This window comes from Miniopterus schreibersii (assembly GCF_964146895.1).
Source record: "Miniopterus schreibersii genome assembly, chromosome: 13".
NCBI lineage: Eukaryota > Metazoa > Chordata > Mammalia > Chiroptera > Miniopteridae > Miniopterus > Miniopterus schreibersii.
The window spans coordinates 60,750,531-60,771,342 of NC_138113.1; the positions used below are offsets into that span (position 1 = coordinate 60,750,531).

The 20,812-nt window shown below is 46.8% G+C and overlaps 2 protein-coding genes and 1 long non-coding RNA gene across 4 annotated transcripts in view; 1 reads left to right on the forward strand and 2 right to left on the reverse strand.

Annotated features, from left to right (window-relative positions):
- Positions 1-1,233: 1,233 nt before the first annotated feature.
- Positions 1,234-14,824, forward strand: CNOT11 (CCR4-NOT transcription complex subunit 11). The gene is made up of 7 exons (XM_081157065.1): positions 1,234-1,913; positions 4,188-4,352; positions 7,925-8,077; positions 9,696-9,898; positions 11,364-11,566; positions 13,568-13,664; positions 13,744-14,824. Exons 1-7 carry the CDS (start codon positions 1,361-1,363, stop codon positions 13,939-13,941), a joined length of 1,572 nt encoding a protein of 523 aa, XP_081013191.1. The 5' UTR covers positions 1,234-1,360; the 3' UTR covers positions 13,942-14,824.
- On the reverse strand, positions 14,820-17,342 carry LOC308566602. Of its 2 annotated transcripts, none has more exons than XR_014000198.1 (3): positions 17,075-17,342; positions 16,081-16,204; positions 14,820-15,957 (listed from the first exon to the last, which is right to left on the reverse strand). It is a non-coding gene; the product is annotated as an uncharacterized lncRNA (long non-coding RNA). The 2 variants fall into 2 exon arrangements; XR_014000199.1 differs by having other exon boundaries at positions 15,599-15,957; positions 16,411-17,342.
- Positions 17,343-18,141: 799 nt separating this feature from the next.
- RNF149 (ring finger protein 149) overlaps positions 18,142-20,812 on the reverse strand; it is a 30,400-nt gene continuing 27,729 nt past the window's right edge. The window contains exon 7 of the mRNA XM_081157064.1: positions 18,142-19,301. Within this exon, the coding sequence (XP_081013190.1) occupies positions 19,246-19,301 (56 nt within the window). The 3' untranslated portion in view covers positions 18,142-19,245. The remainder of the gene's footprint in view (positions 19,302-20,812) is intronic.

The following is a 20,812-nucleotide window of genomic DNA, read 5'->3' on the forward strand; positions in this document are numbered from 1 at the left end:
CTGAGTTAATAGAAATACTGGCAAATAATCAGGATAAACAAAAAATGGTTACGGGACTGAATGAACGGAAGATTCTTCCCTTTAAGACTTTGTTCAAAACACCGCTCACTTTTAAGTATTTCCGTTTTCCAAACATAAGGAAAACCAGGAGACCGTCCACGTTCCCGTCCGGGGCTCGCGAGCCCGCTCCCGGGCTGAGAGGTCGGCGCCCTTCCCGCGGCGCCCGTGGGCACGGAGCTCGCCGCCACTTCGGCCAGGTCTCCGTCCCCTGAACGGGACGCGCGCCGCATCTCCCCGGCACGCGGGACCGCGCGCCCCCCACGCGGCGGCGACGGCGGGGCAGCCCCCGAGGGGCACGGCCGCGCGCCCGCCGCCCCCCCGGGGACAGGGACGGAACCGACGGCACCTGTCCTTCCGGCCCCGCCGACCCCTCCTCCCCGGGGGACAGGGACGGGACCGGCGGCACCAGTCCTTCCGGCCGCGCGCCCCGCCTCCCCCGGGGGACAGGGACGGGACCGGCGGCACCTGTCCTTCCGGCCGCGCGCCCGCGAGCCCCGCCGACCCCGGCGGACAGGGACGGAACCGACGGCACCTGTCCTTCCGGCCGCGCGCCCCGCCTCCCCCGGGGGACAGGGACGGGACCGGCGGCACCTGTCCTTCCGGCCGCGCGCCCCGCCTCCCCCGGGGGACAGGGGCGGGACCGGCGGCACCTGTCCTTCCGGCCGCGCGCCCCGCCTCCCCCGGGGGACAGGGGCGGGACCGGCGGCACCTGTCCTTCCGGCCGCGCGCCCCGCCTCCCCCGGGGGACAGGGGCGGGACCGGCGGCACCTGTCCTTCCGGCCGCGCGCGGCCCAGCGAGCCGACGGGTGCGGGGGGCTCGTCGCGCGCGGCTCGAGCGCCGCAAGGTGGCGCTGGGGCCCAGGTCGGGTGCGCCCCGCTCGGCGGCTCAGGGGGTCCCCGCACGCGGGCGGGGCAGCCAATGGACGCGTCTCTCCCTAAAGGCGATAAAAACACTGTAAAAAATGCTCCACAGGCCCGAAAGCTTCTCTCCTTGGCAACACTTACTGGGCGCTGGCCCCTGATGTCCACTGGCGCAGGCCCCGCCCCTTCCGGCGGGAAGCCAGACGCCCGCCCCGCCCCACTTCCGGCCCCTTTCCCCGCCCACCGCGGATCCGGGTCCTCCGCCGCCCGCTCCGCCAGCCTCGCTTCTGCGCGGCGCCGCCCTTCTCCGCGGCGGTTTGGCTTCCCCGACGCGTTTGGTTTGCGACGCTGTCGTGGGACCGCACGCTTTACGGTCGGGGTCGGAGCGAGCGGCGCCGAGGCCACACCCGCCGGGAGGCAGTGCAGCCGAGCGAGGTTGATGCCCGGCGGCGGCGGCGGCGGCGGCGGCGGCGGCGGCGGGGCGGGCGCGGCGTCGGGCCGGCTGTTCACCGCGGCGGAGCAGAGAGCGGCTCGGGAGGCTGCGGCGTCGGCGTCCAGGGACGGCCCGGGGGGCTCCGGCGGCGGCGGCAGAGGCGCAGCGGGCGGCCCCGGGCAGGGGAGCGGAGGCCCCGGGGGCCCCGCGGGCCCCGCGGGCAGGATGAGCCTGACGCCGAAGGAGCTCTCGAGCCTGCTGAGCATCATCTCGGAGGAGGCGGGCGGCGGCAGCACCTTCGAGGGCCTGTCCACCGCCTTCCACCACTACTTCAGCAAGGCCGACCACTTCCGCCTGGGCTCGGTGCTGGTCATGCTGCTGCAGCAGCCGGACCTGCTGCCCAGCGCGGCGCAGCGGCTCACGGCGCTCTACCTGCTCTGGGAGATGTACCGCACCGAGCCGCTGGCCGCCAACCCCTTCGCCGCCGGCTTCGCGCACCTGCTCAACCCCGCGCCGCCCGCGCGCGGCGGCCAGGAGCCCGACCGCCCGCCGCTCTCAGGTAGCTCGGTGGGCCCGCGGCCGCCGCGGGCGGAGGCTGGGGTGACGCCCGCGGCGGGGCAGCGCCGGGCGCAGGCCATGCGGGGCCGGCGCGGGGTTTCCTCAGCGTCTGAGGCTGGGAGACGCATCTCGCGGCACGTTTTCAGTCTCAGGCGGGAAAACAGGCCATTGTAGGAACCCGGAGCCGTCGGGCGGAAACGCGTCGGGGAGCGTTTAAAACCTGGCGGCCTGCGCTGGGCGGTCAGGGCCCTGGACAGTGGGGGGAGCGGAGGACCGAGGGGTCCCCGGCCCACGGCCCGGGTCCCAAAGCGCGTGGCTGCTGGACGTTGTACGACATGTCCGGCCGCACCTCGCGTGTGCGACGGCTGTGCGGGAGCCGGGGGCCGGGGCCGCGGGGCCCCCGCCGAGGGGCGCGGATGGCGAGCGCCCCTGAGGCCCCAGGGCGGCGCGGGCGGAGCGGGGGTTGGAGGCGGGAGCGCGGGCGCGCGGGCTGAGCTCGGAGAGGCGGTCCCGCCGCCAGCGGGCCGCTCCTGCCGGGGTCCAGGCCGAGGGTTGAGGTAACCCCGGGGAGACTTGGCACAGCTGGGGGGCTCCCCTGGGCGCCGGCCTCTTCTCCGCGCTGCCCTCCTGTAGGAGGCCATTGTGGGGCCGAGCCCCTGGGCACGGCGCTGGCTGGCTTCCAGCAAGTTTGAGAATGCCCGAGCGGGTGCAGCGCAGACCCCCACCCCAGGGCGCCCTTAGAGGATGGGGCAGGGTGGGGTGGTGTCGCAAGGCGCTTCAGACAGGTGAGACAGGAACCGTGATTTATATGCTGTCATCGAATGCCACGAGTCTCAACTCAAATCTACACTGTACATTTCATTGTAAACACAGATTTGCCAGGGAAGGAATCCTTGTATTGGTTATTTTTTCTCTCTGTGCCTGTTTTTTCACTTGTAAAAATGCAGATAATTCCCAGCTGGTAGAGTTATTATGAGGAATAAAAGTATCTTTGATAAGCATTACCCATTATCAGTATTTTTTTAGATTAGGTAAGGATGGTGCTTAAATGCACAACAGGGAATATCAGTGCCAAGGCATACGCTATTGTACACCTAGGTGAGCACCTAATAGGTATATGTTTTCAAGTTTTTCAGATGATTGTGATGCAGAGTCAGGGTTGAGAATGTACCTGGAAGTAAATATAGAAGGCTTCCCTTCACTCAAGAAAGGAGTAGGCTGGTTGGGAAAATGTAAACAGTGTGGTAAGGGCTGTACTAGATGGTGTGTACAGAATGCTCGGTGGCACAGAGCAGCAGCTACCTGTGTGGAATGAGATTCTCAGACTGCTGTCTTTGCTGGGTATTGATTAGAGATGGTGGTGGGGAGGAAAAGGTGTGGCCCTGCCAGGTCTTAAGAACTTGGTGCATTGGATGTTTTGAAGTCTGGAGCCAGAGAAGCTGAGAGATTTTTGTCCAGCTGGAGTGTATGTGGATTGAAGGGGGATTCAAGAGATGAGATTAGGAAAGTGGGTAGGACCAGATTGTGGAGGGTTTTATAATGGTGCTGAAGTTTGGGTTTAATTCTGTGTAAACAGGTTAAGTAAGGTAAGCAAGTTTGTTCCTAGAAATATAACTAAATGGTAAGTGGGAGTGCGGACTGTGGGTGGTGGATGTAGCAGGAGTCAACACTGGGAGCTTGGGAAACCAGGAAGGCTGTGCTGTGTGTGGTTCAGGCAAGAGGAAGGGTTGGTGTTGTGGGCATGGAGTCCGGCAGCATTGCTCTGGTAGGATGGATGCGGCTTGGTGTGCAGTTGAACATGGGACAACAGGGAAGCAACGTTCAGCACGGGAGTTTTAGCTGCACTGTGTATTGTGAAGCAGGTAGGTGGAGTGTATTTGCATTGCTAGGGACTGCTTCCTTGTCTCTCTAACCTCTACACAGTTGCTGGTAACAGCAGAGAAGAAGAGCATTTCTGAATGCTGTAGCTTTTAATTTGTTTTTACTCACATAAGTAGGCTTTAGCCTTTGCAGGAATTGAGGCATGTTAAAAAAAAAATTCTAAGTAATTACAAAAATCTTAAGTTTCATTGATATTGCTACAACTCATAGAATTTCAAATGACATTTAATTACATTTTCATAAATGTATGTATTTGGGTAACTGAAACTTAAAATAATTTTGTCTTTAAAAATATGTAAGTTGAGTTGGCAAGTAGCAAATGCTAATTTTACCAGATTTGTGTTAATTTTTTAAAATAACCACTGGAGAAATTGTTATACATCTTTGTTTACAGGATTTTTACCTCCTATAACTCCACCGGAAAAGTTTTTTCTTTCCCAGCTAATGCTGGCACCCCCAAGGGAACTCTTCAAAAAGACACCTCGACAGATTGCACTGATGGACGTTGGAAACATGGGCCAGTCTGTGGACATTAGTGGGCTTCAACTAGCCTTGGCTGGTAAGGAGGGAATTGGTGGTTTGGGCATTCTTGTGTGGTAGGTAGTGTTAGGCCTTTTTCTTAAGGTACTGCACTTAAGATGCAGTTCTGTAGCTGTGCTAAAAGGTTAGTATTTTCTAAGAGCATAGCTTCAGTATAAGATCCTTGCTAGTGTGGCATGTATGTTCATTTTGAGTCTTCACTTGAATGGATTGCTTTTCCAGTTTAAGGAGAACACTGGATAAAATTTAGTCTGTTAAAAAAATATTCCTCGTGTCAGTCCTGCTCAAAGTGAGATCTCATATTCAATGCAATTCCTATAAAAATTCCAAAGGTATGTTTTGCAGAAATAGAAAACCCGTCATAAAATGCAGATGGCATCTCGGGATGCTGAATGGCCAGAACAGTGTTCTCTGGGCACCGTTGCTGAAGATCCTTCGACCATTTGTGGAGGGTTTATTTCTGGCACCTTTGTTCTGCATCAGGTTCATATGTCTGTCTTTATTCCAGTGCCACCCTTTTGCTTATGGATGCTTTGTAATCAGTTTTGAGACTAGGAAGTGTGAGCCCTCTACTTGGTTCTTCTGTTTCAAAAGTGTTTGGCACCTTGTGTGTTACACACATAAGCAAATGCATGGGTGCTCTTGAAACAGAAGTGTGTTGTGATAGAAAATAGGGGGACCTTCTTGAACTGGATAGTCAGAGAGAGTCTCTCTGAGGAGTGAAAGAGAAGAGGCACCTTTTGCTTTTCCGCTCTAAGCAAAAATACAGATGGCTTGGATCTTAATGCTTGAGAGTGATTCATTAGGGAAATTCTAATATGTAGCCAGATTTATGAGCCCTTGACTTTGTCATTGAATAAGCCACAGTATTAATTTTGACAGTGCCCATTCTGAGACTAAAGGCACCTGTGGCATTTGGCTGCTTATATAAGGTGACATCTTTCGGTAAACTACTTTTTCCTTGCAGCATCTGAACCTCACTTTTTTTTTTTTTTTAGTACCAGGGTTTATTGTGGAAAGAAAGAAAGCAAAGCTCTCGGCGTGTGAGAGGGGTCCCAAAAAGGGTTGCCCTGAACTTCACTTTTTAACTACTGGGTATTAACAATATAACAATGGTTATTTTCTGAAACCCCAAGAAATCTTTTTAAGACTTTTAAGATTGAAGGAACACAGAAGTACTTATTAGCCACTAGTGCCAGATACACTCTATTAGCAGAAATAAAATTATTATTTTCATCATACAGAGATGATAGACAATTTCAGTCACCTTACTTTGAGAAGCGATATGTATCTGGAGAATTCTAGCTTTGCATTCAGTCACATGAGAATCAAATCTGACCTATAAACTTGTGATGACTTGAGTCAGCCTGTGATAAAGTTTTAAAGTATGTCAAGCTCAGAAAGGAATATATGACTAGAGCTAGGACTGAGAAGCTTGGCAGAATGATGAAGATTGCTGCTCACTGACCCCTACCCAAATTGAAGATGTCATAAGCCATTCATGTCACAAGTGCAGAAAAAAAAAAAGCAAGGCCACCTATCTTATCTGGAATTAGCTACACAGATCATCTTCACAGAGGCCTGAAATTCAGATCTCACAATGGGACCCATGGACCAAAGGTGGTGTGTATGTGTGTGTGTATCACCTTTTCTTACCCATTCATCCATTGATGGACACTTAGGCTGCTTCCATATCTTGGCTATTGTAAGTACCACAGGGGTGCATATATCTTTTTGAATCAGTGTTTTGGTTTTTGGATAAAGACCCAGAAATGGAATTGCTGGGTTATATGGTAGTTATATTTTTAATTTTTTGAGGAAGCTCTATACTATTTTCTACAGTAGCTGCACCAATTTACATTCCCACTAACAGTGCACAAAGGTTCCTTGCCAGCATTTATCATCTTGTCTTTTTTTTAAAAACTATTATTTTTTTTGAGAGAGAGAGAGAGAGAAACGTTGGTTTGTTGTTTCACTTATGTATACATCATTGGTTGCTTTCTGTATGTGCCCTAACAGGGGAGCGAACCTGCAACTTTGGTGTATTGGGACGACGCTCTAACCGAGCTACCTGACCAGGCTTTGTCCTTTTGATAATAGCCATTCTGACAGGTGTGAGGGGATATCTCATTGTGGTTTTGATTTGTATTTCCCTGATGAGTAATGATGTTGAGCATCTTTACATGGCCGTCTGTATGCCTTCTTTGGAAAAATGTATATTCAGACCTTTTGCCCATTTTTTTTTTCTGTTAATCCTCACTGGAGGGTATTTTTTCCATTGATTTTTAGAGTGGAGAGGAAGGAGGTGGGGTGGGGAGAAAGAGCAAGAGAGGAAGAAACAAAAAAAGAGAAACATTGATGTGAGAAAGACACATCAATTGGTTGCTTCTCCCACGGGGATTGAACCTACAACCGAGGTATGTGTCCTTGACTGGGAATCAAACCCGAACCCTTTGGCGCCCAGGCCGATGCTCTTACCACTCAGCCACGCAGGCCAGGGCACCCATTTTTTAATTGGATTGGTTTTTGATACTGAGTTATAAGTATATATTCCATATAGTGGAATACCAAGTTCTTTATCTGCTCTGGTGTTGATGGACATAGTGTTGCCATGAACATTTTTATATATTCTGGTGTACACGTGAAAAAGTGTCTTCTAAAGGGAAAGATAAGCACATGTGAAACTTTATCAAGTGATGGCAGATTGTTTTCCAGTTGCCGTGCCGTTTTTCAGCCCTATTAGCAGTGTGCGAGTCACCTGAGAGCTGCCTCTGCATTTGATCGTGTCAGGTTTGTTAATTTTTGCCAGTCTGGCGGATGAATAATTATACCTTGTGTATTGACTGATTTCTTCCTGGTTCCTAATGGGATTGAACATTTTTTTAAGATGTTTTTGGCCATTCAGGCTTTATGATTTTTATTTTTTATTATTTTTCTTTCTTTTTTTTTAACTTTTTTTTTTTTTTAATATATCTTTATTGATTTCAGAGAGAGGAAAGGAGAGGGAGAGAGAGAGAGAGATAGAAACATCAATGATGAGAGAGTCATTGACCAGGCCCGCAACCCGGGCATGCGCCCTGACCGGGAATCGAACCCTGATGGCCTGGATCCTAGGTCGACGCTCAGCCGCTGTGCCACGCCCGGCCGGGCTTTTTTAATTATTTCTAATCTTCATCTGAGGATATGTTTTTATTGATTTGAGAGAGAGAGAGGACGTGACAAGGGGAGAGAGAGAAACATTAATTGGTTGCCTCCTGAATGCTCCCCAACCAGGGTTTGAACCTGCAACCTAGGTATGTGTCCTGACTGGGAATTGTGCCCGTGATCTTTTGGTATACCGGACCATGCTCCAACACTGGCCAGGGCCAAGCCTTTTGTGTTTTAAGAATAAAGTGCTTGTTGAAGTCATTAGCCCATTTCCCCGCCTATTTTTAAAAATTGATTTGTAGGACTTTTGAAAAAAAATACACACATATTCTGAATCTGGCCCTTTGCTTATGTGTTGCAGGTAGCTTTTCCCAGTTACTAGCTTGTCTTTCACTCTCGTGTGGTGCCCACAGTTTTAAATGTCTCCTATTTTACCCTTTTCAGAACGCCAGTCTGAATTGCCAACCCAAAGTAAGGCTAGCTTCCCGAGTATCCTCAGTGACCCGGACCCAGATTCTTCCAATTCTGGATTTGACAGCTCAGTTGCCTCTCAGATCACAGAAGCTTTAGTCAGTGGACCAAAGCCACCTATTGAAAGTAGGTATATATTTTATGGTCTTAGTTTTACTTTATCAGCATTCTGAGATGGTTTCTGAAACATTATTTTCGTTGCCACTTAAACTAGAATTTAATGAAAAACTTCTTCGTATAGTGTCTAGAACTTCATGGAGATGCTTGGTAAAAGTTACCTCCTTTAATAAAATTACACACCAAAATTTTTATTACATATCTGTCACCAGCATATCTGAAGATGTAAATTCTCTGATTTTACTGAAATGAGTCTATTTTTGTAGCTTTTTATGTTTTATGTTTCTTTATTAATCTTATCACTATCATTACTTTCTCCATTGTAAAGTTTTACTGATCTTATAGCTCTTAATTTACTTAAGTCAAACAAAACACCTATTGAACTTAAAGTATTATAACTGCACCTTTTGGTTTTATCAGGTTCTGTATGGCTTTAATGACGGGCCTGCTTTCTGCTTGGGGTAAGACTGTGGTCTCCAGGTCATAGTCCCCTTGAGTTTAAAACTCACACTGACTCTGTGCTATTTACAGTAAATCTTTGGCATAAATGGGCCTAATATTGAAGTCTCAGCTGGTCACAAGTGTGCCAGAAGGTCATGCACATACTGGTTTCATGTAATACTCGCTCAGGCACAGAAAGGTATGTGAAGGCAGGTCTGCCAGACATTCAGTTAGGAAGCACGAAGCATCCCTGCCTCATGAGAACTCGATTGAGTGTTGTGCTTCTCATGAAGTGTTAAACACTTTGGTTCTTTTGTAAATGGTCTGAAGAGAGATTCAGGTGCTGGTTCTGGTGATGTAAGGGAAGAGATCGTGTAAAGATAAGGTATTAATTCTCATCCAGAAAGCAGGCATTTTCAGTAAACTAGAGTATAACCTCAGATTTGGCAGGGGCTGGGATCCATGATAGGAACAAGCCGTCTCAGTCCTGAGTGGAAACCAGAGGTGTGCACTGTGTTTGGCAGAAGTCCCAGCAAGCATCATTTTAGTGGGTGCCTAACCTTGGAGACCAGCCTTGTTTTATGAAATAGTTGTGTTCTCACTTTGCCCGTTGTGCTTTTACTGTTCTATTAAAATGAATATGGATTTGTGAATTTATGGATGTCTTTGGGTTCATTTGAAAATGTCAAGTCAGCCCTTCTTTTCCGCCTGGCATTTCACCTCCACGTAATTAGCCAATTCAAGGTTGTAGATGCGGAGGAAGGACTAGTGCTAATCATAGTGGTCTCTGGGTAAAACAGTGGTAACAGAACAGGATGAGTGAGATCAAGTAGTGTTTCATTTTTCTCATCAAGAGGCTCTCACTTATCAAGTAGGTTGTGCCCTTTGCTATGGAGTGGCAATCATGCTTGAACGGAGTCGCCAGGTCGTGGAACTGCGTTTGCCTCTTCTCCAAACACATGTAGGTTTGGTCTCTGGCGTAATAATGTCTCATTTTCTTCTTTGTATTGTGAATAAAACCCTGACTTTCTGTATCACCTCTGCTCTGGTTTTGAAGCCTCCGTTTTATCCTGTCGTCCTTGTTAAAAGGGCGCTAGTGACTCATTAAGTGAAACGTGCAGCGCGTACAGCGGTGCGGGTGTTGGTGCGCTTCCAGAAGCAGTCATGCTCCTGCTCTCGCTTACAGGCCATTTTCGGCCCGAGTTTATTCGTCCCCCACCTCCACTGCACATCTGTGAGGACGAGCTGGCGTGGCTGAACCCCACCGAGCCCGAGCACGCGGTCCAGTGGGATAAGTCGATGTGCGTGAAGAACAGCACGGGCGTGGAGATCAAGCGGATAATGGCGAAGGCCTTCAAAAGCCCCTTGTCTTCGCCCCAGCAGACGCAGGTAACCCTGTCTTTAACCCAGAGAGCGAGTGTGTGTTTCTCCGCAACAGGATAAATGACCCAGACAGTGATACTGTTAACAGGAGCCAGCAACAGAGCGGTTTTCGGATCTCCGATGCTGTTCTGCCCCTCCCCGTGATGGGGCAGGAGGCCTGACGACTGAACTGTACCTGGGCATGTTTGGGATCAGTTCGACTCTGGGAGAGGAGGGACAGGATGGGTCTCACGTGTTTGGCACTTAGCTCCTGCTGCATACCAGCTAGACACGACATGCACTGTTATGTTGAAGCTGGACAGTAGTTCTCCTGAGGATAAGCAGGTTTATTAACCTTTTATGGAGGAAAAAGCTCAGGTAAGGTGAACTAGCCCCATCACACAGCTGGTGAGTGGTAGATTTGCGAGTCATAATAGCCCTGCTGCCCAACCAGAAGATTCCACTTGGGGGAAAGGCAAGGACACCCTGTGTGGTTTCTGGTTGGGAGCTGGTTGAGCTGGCATACTTTCAGGTTAGAACTTATCAGGAGATGCCGGCATCTCGTGCAGTTTACCACCAAAATCATTGTTTTCACAGTCAAGCAAGCAGCTGTCTGTAGTTCACTTTCCTTACTAGGCCATTCTGAACCACCACCACTGTGGTACATACAAATAGATAGGGGACAGAACATAGAAAGTTTTAAAGAAAAAGTAGTATTTGGTAGAAAAAAACTGTTTTTGAGGATACCTATTTGAATTACAAAGTGTGAGTATGTTGGAACCATGAACACTGCAAATGGAGGAGCTGCAGGACAGATCTCCCTCTTCCCAGCCTGCTCCCTCTCAGAGATTTCTTTTCCTACCTGGAGCTGGGCTGCACTGTTGTTTCGGATGCTCCTCAATTCTCTATGGTCTGGGATTTTGGGGAGAACTGGTTGGTAATTACAGTTATTTTTTGTTATAACAGATGACAGAAAAAGAAATCCACAGATGATGTTGTTACAATCCAGACAGTATTTTATTCAACTGGTTTAATGCCCAGGAGGAATCACTGGCATATTTATAAACTGTCTTAATTATATTGCCCTGGCCGGGTGACTTGGTTGGCACACCATCCTGTATACCAAAAAGGTTTCAAGTTCAATTCCCAGTCAGGGCACATACCTAGGTTGCTGGTTCAAACCCAGTCAGGGCGTGTACAGGAGGCAACTGATAGATGTTTCTGTCTCTCCCTTCTCCCTAAAAATCAATAAAACATATCCTCGGGTGAGGATTATAATAACAATAATGACAATAATAAAGGCGTTTATATTTCTATACTTCAAATGTAAATTGAAAAGTATCAAGTCATGATTATGGGTTTCAGGTAAGAAATTAATGCAGGTCATTTTATAGCTTTTTGTATAAAATACATATTTTTATATGCAGGAAAGAGAATGCCTACTTTGACTCAAGAACCTCTTTCTCTTTTTAAAAAATTTGATTGTATTTAGCTCCTTGGTGAGTTGGAAAAAGACCCCAAACTTGTTTATCATATTGGCCTCACTCCAGCCAAACTTCCTGACCTCGTGGAAAACAACCCTCTAGTCGCCATAGAAATGCTGCTGAAGTTAATGCAGTCGAGCCAGATCACTGAGTATTTTTCGGTCCTGGTCAACATGGATATGTCCTTACATTCCATGGAAGTTGTGAATCGGTGAGTTCCTACACTTGATCCAATGTAGGTATACAGATCCTTAGTACATGGCCAGGAGGGAAAACCCAGCAACCAGTTTTTTTCTGATCATGTTAGCCTGAGAAAACCCAGTAAATAATCTGAGCTATAGTGTTCACTGCATGTGAATTTAGCATCCACAGGAAAGAACCCAGAGGGTCGTACTTCAAATATTTAGCATTAGTAGATGCATAATTAATTGATGAAATTTCTCTCTACATAGTTGCATGTTCTTGACCTCTACACAAATACAGATGCTCCATTATTTTTGGTTAGTGCCTGACACTGTATCATAGGGATGTGTGGGTTTTTAGAGCTGTGAGAATTCTGGGAACATCATCCTAGAAGTCCTTGCCGTTCTCCGACTCTCCTTACTCTTGTCATTGACTGTCAGAAGAATAGAATGTATCCCTTCTTAACATTCTATACTATTTTCCTTAAAAATGTGTTTTAGGTAAACTATGGATTTAATAGGCTTGGGGGGTTAGCTTGGGAGCCTACTATTTTATGACGCTGCTTACATACAGGGTGGTGTATGTCCAGGTTTGTCGGAGGTGGTCCCAATTTAGGCTTATCTTGGCCTTTCCTGTGGTGGTGTTTTGGGTGCTAAATTCTGTCTACATGGTCTTTCTGCGTGGGGAAATCCACCCAAGTGCCAGGCAACTGAACTTCAGTTAGCACATATTTTGAATGCCCGTTTCTGAGTTGGGGGTTATTTCTTTTTAACCTACTTGAAGTTGTATTATCAACTGGTGAAGAAAGCCTGGCCGAAGCCAGGCGATCCCAAGTAGAAGAGTGCGTTCTTTTTGGGGTGGGAAAGGAGCATGAGGTTTTCAGCTTTATTTCCTAGCACCGGCGCACGGGCATTGCCTGTGGAAACTTGCTGCGGAAACGTGCTGCTTCGTCCCTGCCTCCTCCTGGTCGAGGCCTTTCCCTGCGCGGCTGGACTTGATCTTCTCGCAGGGCTGCCCTTTGGGTTGACCAGGCTGAGAGCTCACTTCTTCCCCTTCCCCACATTCTCGTGGGAGTTGTCAGACATCTGGCACTTAGTCCAAGAATATCTGCGTCTTCCTATCAGTCATTTCAAGGACAAGAGCTGCTCTTTGTGCCCCCACCAATCACAGCGCATCACCCGTAAGAGCGAAACCACCGTGACTGCAGCAGCCGAGGCAGCGTTTCCTGGGAGCGCTCGTTCCTCAGAGCCTCATGGGATCAGGCTCTAGACTTAGAGTTTATTCTTCTGAAATTCACACTGTTGTGAGCCTGCATACCTTTATATGAACATGGAATTCCTACCCCATCTTTTTAGTTTTCTTTAAAACATTCCATAGACTCCTTCGAAAAATACCAGCCTTGCCTTTTGCAACTCTGAACTGACCCGCCACCACGCCCTGCCTTTGGCTGGCACGCCACAGGTCTTCCCCACCGGTCGCTGCTCCATGCCTGCCCCTGGTCCAGGCTTTACTATCAGTTACGCCTCTACTTAGGTGCCAGTTTAAGTCATTTGCCCTCTTAAGACTTTTCCCAACTCCTCTCACTCACATTATTCTGTTCCTCTTTTTGCAAGTGCCTCGTTTTAGCATTTACTTGTACGTTGTAGTTTAGTTACTGAACTTGCACCTTCCCACACCCTGCGTAGCACAGCACCTATGTAACTGGGGTTTAGTAAATGAACAGATAACTGCCAGGATTATTAGAGCTTGGAAGAAATAACTGAATTACGATTCAGCCAAAACAGAGACGTGGTGCTCAAAGAATTGACTGCTTAATGAGTAATTACAATGCATTTAATTAGTGTCATTCATTAACAAAGGGGTGTGGTTCTTAGGGTTATTTGCGTAAGTATATTTAAAACAAAGTAATTGGTCATCATCAGAAGTTTACACTAAATGTCCAAAGGACACTTTATATTCTATGGTTAACAGTGTTTTTAATGGTAGCAAATAAAATGAACCACCCTAATTTTCTAACTTTATGAAACAGACTGACTACAGCTGTTGATCTACCTCCTGAATTTATTCACCTTTATATATCAAATTGCATCTCTACTTGTGAACAAATTAAGGATAAATATATGCAGGTAAGTAATAGAAACTTTAGTAAATTTTATAAATAACCTGCCAAGAAAATGGGCACACTAAATTTTTCTTCTTTTTCAGAATCGTTTGGTGCGTCTTGTGTGTGTCTTTCTCCAGTCCTTGATCCGTAACAAAATTATAAACGTGCAGGACTTGTTCATAGAAGTGCAGGCGTTCTGTATCGAGTTCAGTAGGATACGAGAAGCTGCTGGCCTTTTCCGGTTGTTGAAGACACTGGATACTGGGGAAACACCTTCTGAGACCAAAATGTCCAAATAATACCTCTTCAGAACCACCCCATTCGTTGTTCAGCTGTACTGTGATTTATTTTTAACTGTTAAAACCCTGAGTGGGTTGTTTGTTGTGATACATATAAACAACTTTAGCTACTTAAAGCAAAGTTTTACTTTCCTGGGTGACTTTTTCCTTTAGAAGAATTTCTGGTAAGAACTTGGAAAAATGTGTTTAGGTGTGTTACACAGAATGGTTATCCAAAAAAAGATTGCAGAAAAATAGATGAGGTCTTTAGCACTAAAAAGCAAGGTGCCTGTTTCTTTTAAAACAAATCACAGGCTTCTGATTAAGTCAAGAACCCAGTTTTCCTAAGGTTCCAGTGTAAATGTACTTAACGAGTAAGAATTCATTGTACTGCCCTTGAGGTGAAATCGGTGGAATGCTTCTGAATCTAGCGGCAACCAGAAGTTTGATCCTGGAACCGTTGTGCAGGTAGCTCTGAGCTTCTCCTTAAGCGGAGTCTGGGAAGGACTGACTTGAGATTTAACCCTTTTTGTTACAGGACTTAATAGAGAACAAGAATAAATGCGTTTCTTGGGCCTTTTACAACTTGGCAACCCTTAGAAACCTCGGTCAGGGTTGTAACAGCTGTATGGTTTTCTGGTTTTCTCTGTTGAGGTGTTCATTAGTTCTTCGGTTACTAGTCTAAGGTGGTCATTTTTGGTTTAAGGAAACCCGTCAGTCAGTGCTTTGGGATGTAATGTCGTCACTGAGGAACTGTCATGTGAAACTGTTTCTGAGTGGGGTCTGTGCCCTCTGCCTGTGGTGGGTCTGAGGAGTCGGAGAGCGAGAGGGCGTCATGGGGCTCCTGGCCCTCATTTAACTCTGGACAACAGTGCCTTATATTAAAGTTCTTTTTTATAAATTCTGTATTTGAATGTATTTTTTTTCTTGAAGAAACTGAGAAATTCTTCATGTACTGAGGTATTTTCAAGGCATATACTTTGGTTTGAAGTTCCAATCTTTTAATATTGGCAAAGAGGAGTACTCCTACGTTTATAATAAATTTTATCTTAGGCACCCCCTTATGAAAGTAGGGGACTTGCAAATACATTTCCTGAAAATAAGGGCCCAAGCTGATATAATAGGAGCACCTTCAGACATCTAAAATAACGGCAACAGACTTGATTTCTCTCAGTCCCTAAAAGCGGGCATCACTTTTGCATATTAGCATTGGAGGAGGTAAAATTCATTATTCAAGTACTTTTTGGGATGGCAAAGTTTCAACTGCTGCCACTGCTGGGAGCGACCCAACCTCAGGCTGCAGGACCCCGACGCTGATGGCGCTGAACTCGGCCACCAGCCCTGGACTCCTGCCTGAACGCAGCTGATCTAACGTCCTCTCTGTAGGCACGTCACAGCCTGCTGCGGGAATAATAGATGGCACTGAAACACTAAACTGAAGTCACCGACAAAAGCAGTTTCAGAAAATGTGGCAGTAAATAGACCACGAAAAAAACACGCTGGCAGTTGTTCCACCTCGCCTGGGACGTGCACGTTGGGTGACTCAAAATGTTCACTGTCTGCATGTCCACAACCTATTGCGAACACGCTGCCCAGAGGGACTTTAGGGTTACAAATAAACTTCAGTGGGCAAATGGCAGACGTGGACTCAGCAGTGAAAGACCACAGTATTGGTGTTTACTTGAATGAGGAAAGACTTGCAGATTTATTTTAAATAGCTTACAAAGAATAGTAGTTACATTTAGAGAACACATGAACCCGTCAAAATTTACGTTCAGAACACCAGCAAAAGGTTCTTCATTAAACATGCTTAGCAGCAGAGGAAAGTTTACTTGAGATACAAGAAACTATAATCATGGGGTTTAACAACTGCAATCAATGCTTGTTGTTTTGCCTTTTTCCCCCTTTTATTTTGTGTGTGTGCAACCAACTTTTAAGTGTATTCAGAGGAGTTCAATTTAACTTATCTTAAAAAAAAAAACCAACTTGAATTCTCTGGGTTTTCTAGTTCCAATTTCTTTAATATCTTCAAACCACCTGTTAAAAAGAAAACAAAACTAAGTAACAGGACAGAAAGAAGTTACTTCAAAAACAGTATCTGGCACCTTAAAATACAACTATTTCAAATAATTTTCCGTAACAGTATGTTATCCCACCCACCTTAAGAGATGGCTCCCTCACTGTTCTCCGGGGCACACGTTCCTGGATTCTCCGCTGCACGTACCACTCCCTACGTCCCGTGACGACCTGCCCTCCCTTCGGTGGAGGGCCACACACCTGCGGGCTGGGGCAGTGGGTTCACAGTTGTGAGTATGCAAAACAGTTTACTCTTGTGTTGTTATTGTATTATTTTCCATGCAAACAGCTGTACACCTACTTTTGCCCCCCCATATTTTAAATAATGTTTTGAGTGGCATCCCTTTAGGATCACATTTTAAGGGTATCACGAAAGAGCGTTTACATGCCCCTTCACGTTCCTGCGCCCTCTACCTAAGACTTTGCTGATCTCATTTTCTGTCTGGTCGGTCTGTGCAGTCACTGTTCTCGAACCAACCAAGGTGCTTCCAAAAGCAGTTCACAGTCCTGGGACTCAGTACCTGCAGTCTGCCCGCAGGAATGGTGCTCCCAGGGTTCTCACTAGCCCGTAACACAAGCCTACAACTCATCAAAAAGAATGGATTGCCTTTCTAGTCTTTTATTTTAAATTAATGCAAATACACTTTTCTCAACTCACAACGTACATAATACTTTGTCTTTAGAATAAGTATATTTCTAGCTGTACACTGACACTGTAAATACTTCATTTTTACAACTGCTAATACACAAGTATTTTAAAAAGTGAAATGCTTATTTTTTTAAAAAACTTCAAAAACTAAACTAGGAAAGGTGTAGGTGCTTTTCTAATTGGCGGTTGTGTCAGACACACATTATACCACAAGACTAGCTTTGGTTCAGGCCGGCATCCTGTGCCTTGTAAATCACAGAGGGTTTACACCGAGCCTGCAGAAACTGCTTTTAACCAATACACGATGCCTCGAGTGCTAGCACACACTGATTTAATCTCAGCCTTCACTGAGCAGATAGACTTGCCAAAGCCAGCCAGCCTAACTGGGAGGCTGGGTCACACTGGTCCTTCGTCCACATGGGGACACACCTGCCCTTGAAGGTCTACTGCTGTGAGCCGCCTGACCCGGCAAGCCCCGCGGAGTGCAGAGGGGCATTTAGCACCCGTCTAAGGCCCAGTGTCAAGATGCACGGATCAGTCTGTGGGGCCTCCCCGGAGCTCCTGCCTGAAGCACGAAGCTTGTCCTGTGCTGAGGTCAGACCAGTGGTTCGCTTCAGGAGATGCTGTCATTGTGCACCCAGAGAGCACACTGCTGAGGGGTGCACTGCAATTCGGCCTTTTACTGTCATCATTCCTCAGTGACACAGGGAGCAGTCCTTCAGGAAAGGCTCTGTATATCCAGGATCCCCGAGAAGACAGCAGGCAGGGAATTACCTGACGGCGCTGTTCCACACCTCGCCTCCAGACTCCTAGTTTTCTGACGGGAGTCCTGCTCGTGGACACTGCCTCGCACAGGCTGCCTGTGAACTTTCAAAGTTAAAACTTGACGTTACTTGTGAACAAATGGCTTTTATGACAACTGTTAGAAAGGAAAATGATCGTACAGACATCATAACCTCACTATCTGGTTTAGTATACCCTTTCTTCATCTATATTACCCATATTCCCAGCTTTTTACAAAATTCTCACACAAGGACATGTTTCTATTGATTTTTAGAGAGAGAAACATCAATGTGCCCCACCCCATGTACACGCCCCGAACCCGCATCCCAGGTATGTGCCCTGACTGGGAACCGGACCCGAAACCTTTCAGTGTACGGCTCCACGCTCCAACCAACTGAGCCACACCAGCCAGGGCTCTAGCATGTTTCAAGGACATATTTTCCTATTTGAAATGAACCAGAGAAGGCAGATTTTAAAGATAATGACTACTATGGAAACCTACTTTGAGGCTGTCTGTTTAAATGAGCTCAAAGTAAGATGGATTTTCTATTTTAGTAGCTTCTCAAGCTGAATCTGGCCACGGAGTTTAGGAAAAATGTTTACTCACCAAGAACTTCACTACAAGTGGCTACAATCAACGTGTGGTCAGTAGTTTGAAGAAAATAAGCTATCTGAAACTTAGATAGCTATAAGAATAAATTCTTTTAAATTTTGTAAAATGTATTTTCTTTTTAAACATTTATTTATACCCACAAAAAAGATATACATAGTAACTAGTTTAGAAGCAAAGCAACAAAGGACTATAATACCAAGATCTAAGATTAATAACTTCCCTATCCGCCCGCCCCCCCCCCCCTCCCCGACTTCCACCTCCGACAAGTGGCAGAGCAGGGCGTGGGTGTGTACTTAGTCCCCTCATAAAACTTAGTCTCCGAATGCTTCATATTTGCCTGCTCCTTTCACCTACACGCAGGAACAGCAAACAAAGGTAAAAGGGACAGACGATTAAATGATCATGGCCATTAAGTTTGCTTTAAAATCAATCAAGAAAACCAGTTTTATTTTGTTACAACAATAAAAAATTCACCTTCCGCCCTTACAGCCGTAAATATTAAATTGCAGTTGGAACCAACACATCGTAGTCATCATTTACAAAGAGAACCAGCCTCTGTCTACTCCGCTTCCTGACAAGGCTACAAGAACCTAATGCTCGTGTGAAGTACACTCTCAGCATTTTTATTTGTTGAAGAAAATGAACTTCCCACTGAAGCATCACAAAAATTAGGTAATATGACAATGAAAAGGTTCTCAGATTCTGAAATCTATATAATACCAAGGTGTAGATGTCTCTCATCTCATTTACAAGTTTAATGTTTTAAAATAGTCTTTCTTCCACGAAAACCGATGTGATTGGTTTATAGGATTTAATTATACAATTCCACCTCAACTGGTCTAAATTCAGTGTGCTTAGTCTAAAGCCACCCTTGAGACGGAATTCATCTCCTGTATGCTGAACCACAGTAGCCAGTCTAGTATTTAGAGACAATACCCGTCCGCCCATCAGCGGGCCCTCCCAGTCGCCTGCGCTGTAAACAGTCTGAAACAACATGCTGCTTATTGCAAATGATATACTTTAGTAGATAAATATATGAACACTAATCAAAAAGTCTCTTTAAGAATAAAATATCTTAGCCCTTTGTATATCAAATCAGAACATGAGAGGTAAAAGAATGTACATTATTTTCAAATATACAAACTATGTGCTAAAGTAAAAAAAATAAAATGTCCTTTAATTGGAAGTCCTGTCCGTGCCGCTGTCAGTGGCCGCTGTGCAAGGAAGCCGGTCCTCCAGGAAGGTCGCTCCTGCCGGTCTCTGCAACAAAGCAGCAGAGCAACATCAGTCTCCTGGCAAAGTCTGAACTTCAATTAAACAAACACTGTTACTCATTTAAAGACATAATTCAAGCAACAGATTACAGAAATTTAAAAATAAAACGTATGTGTAAAAATGGCAACCCATTCCAGTTAAGAGAAGTCTATGAACATCTCCCGCACACACAGTGCGAGGCTTTCCAGCATCAGCCTCATTCGCCCGGTCAGCATGGGCTATAAAAAACGATGCAGCCGGAGCTGGGGTCAACGTTTCCAAAAGTAAAGCAGGTAGCTTTGGTGACAATGACGACGGGGCCACACCCATGAAACCAATAGCTGGCATTTACTGGGCGATATATACCGACCAACAGGGAGACACTATATTCCACCCTAATTTTACAGAGGAAACCGAAGCGGGAGAGTGGCCTGGAGGAGCACCTGGCGCTCACATCCTGGCGCGCGGTCTCGCTCGGGAAAGGGGTGCAGAGCAGCTTCCGCACAAAAGGGTCTCCCAGAGACGGCACGTCCCTAAGCCCGGGGCCGAGGGCCAGCCAGCGAACAGCCTCCGCGCCTTTGTCACCTAGCTTCGTTCCCGCGCCTCTGTTTCTATCTATTGTTTGAAATTATCTTAGTCTTAAGAGGGCGTTTGGGGAAAGATGCTCACAAACTAATGCACTACAGGTAACGAGAAGGAAGAGGAACCCCGAGACGCCGCTTCTGAAGGATGTTTATTTTTAGTCAGGATACAAGTTTTATCCCGCTTTAAGTGTCTCAAGGGTGACCAAGTACGAGAGAAGCAAATCTCCTTTCCTTCTGGAGCCTGCCAGCAACAACATAAACCCACTGGCTGCACTGTGGCTCGAGCAAGGGCACCCCTAAAACAGGAGCCGCGCCAGGCAGGCCGGCCCGAAGGAGCCCTGTCCCAGCCGCGGGGCCTCCCGCCTTCCAGCTCGGAGCCCCTCCAGCTCGGAGCCCCTCCAGCTCGGAGCGCCCCCAGCTCGGAGCCCCCCCAGCTCGGAGCCCCCCCAGCTCGGAGCCCCCCCAGCTCGGAGCCTTTCCAGCTCGGAGCCGCAGTCTTCCTCTGGCAGCCCGCTTTTCTCTGGAACCCGTTCAGACTTAAGCTCTAATATTTCTATCTTTGCCTCACGGATCCTAAACACGTAAAAAAATGAAAAAACTGATTCAGTTTGAATATTATAGATTTAGAAAAATATACTTGCTCCTCTAGGATGGCAGATTTTAAAATCGAAGCATCATGATTTTGTAAAACAATTATAGTAAAAATTCTGATGGGACTTCCTTTTACTTGGCAAAATGATTTTAAGATTAATCTTAAAAAATGTAGAACAGGCCAGAAAAATTTTCTTCACTGCAGCGCAACTTATTTAAAAATCACTTTATTAACTTAAGACTAGAACAAACACTATCATTCAAACACTTTCCGATTTATCTTCTCAAGTCAAAGTCTAAACACAGGCATTCAGAGCTTTTTACAATCTACAGAGGTTTTAA

Coding starts and splice junctions, on each gene's coding strand:
- CNOT11 (XM_081157065.1), top strand. CDS start 1,361: ATGCCCGGCGGCGGCGGCGGCGGCGGCGGCGGCGGCGGCGGGGCGGGC. Junction 8,078..9,695: donor ACCAAAGCCACCTATTGAAA/GTAGGTATATAT, acceptor TCTCGCTTACAG/GCCATTTTCGGCCCGAGTTT. Junction 11,567..13,567: donor TCCATGGAAGTTGTGAATCG/GTGAGTTCCTAC, acceptor TTTATGAAACAG/ACTGACTACAGCTGTTGATC.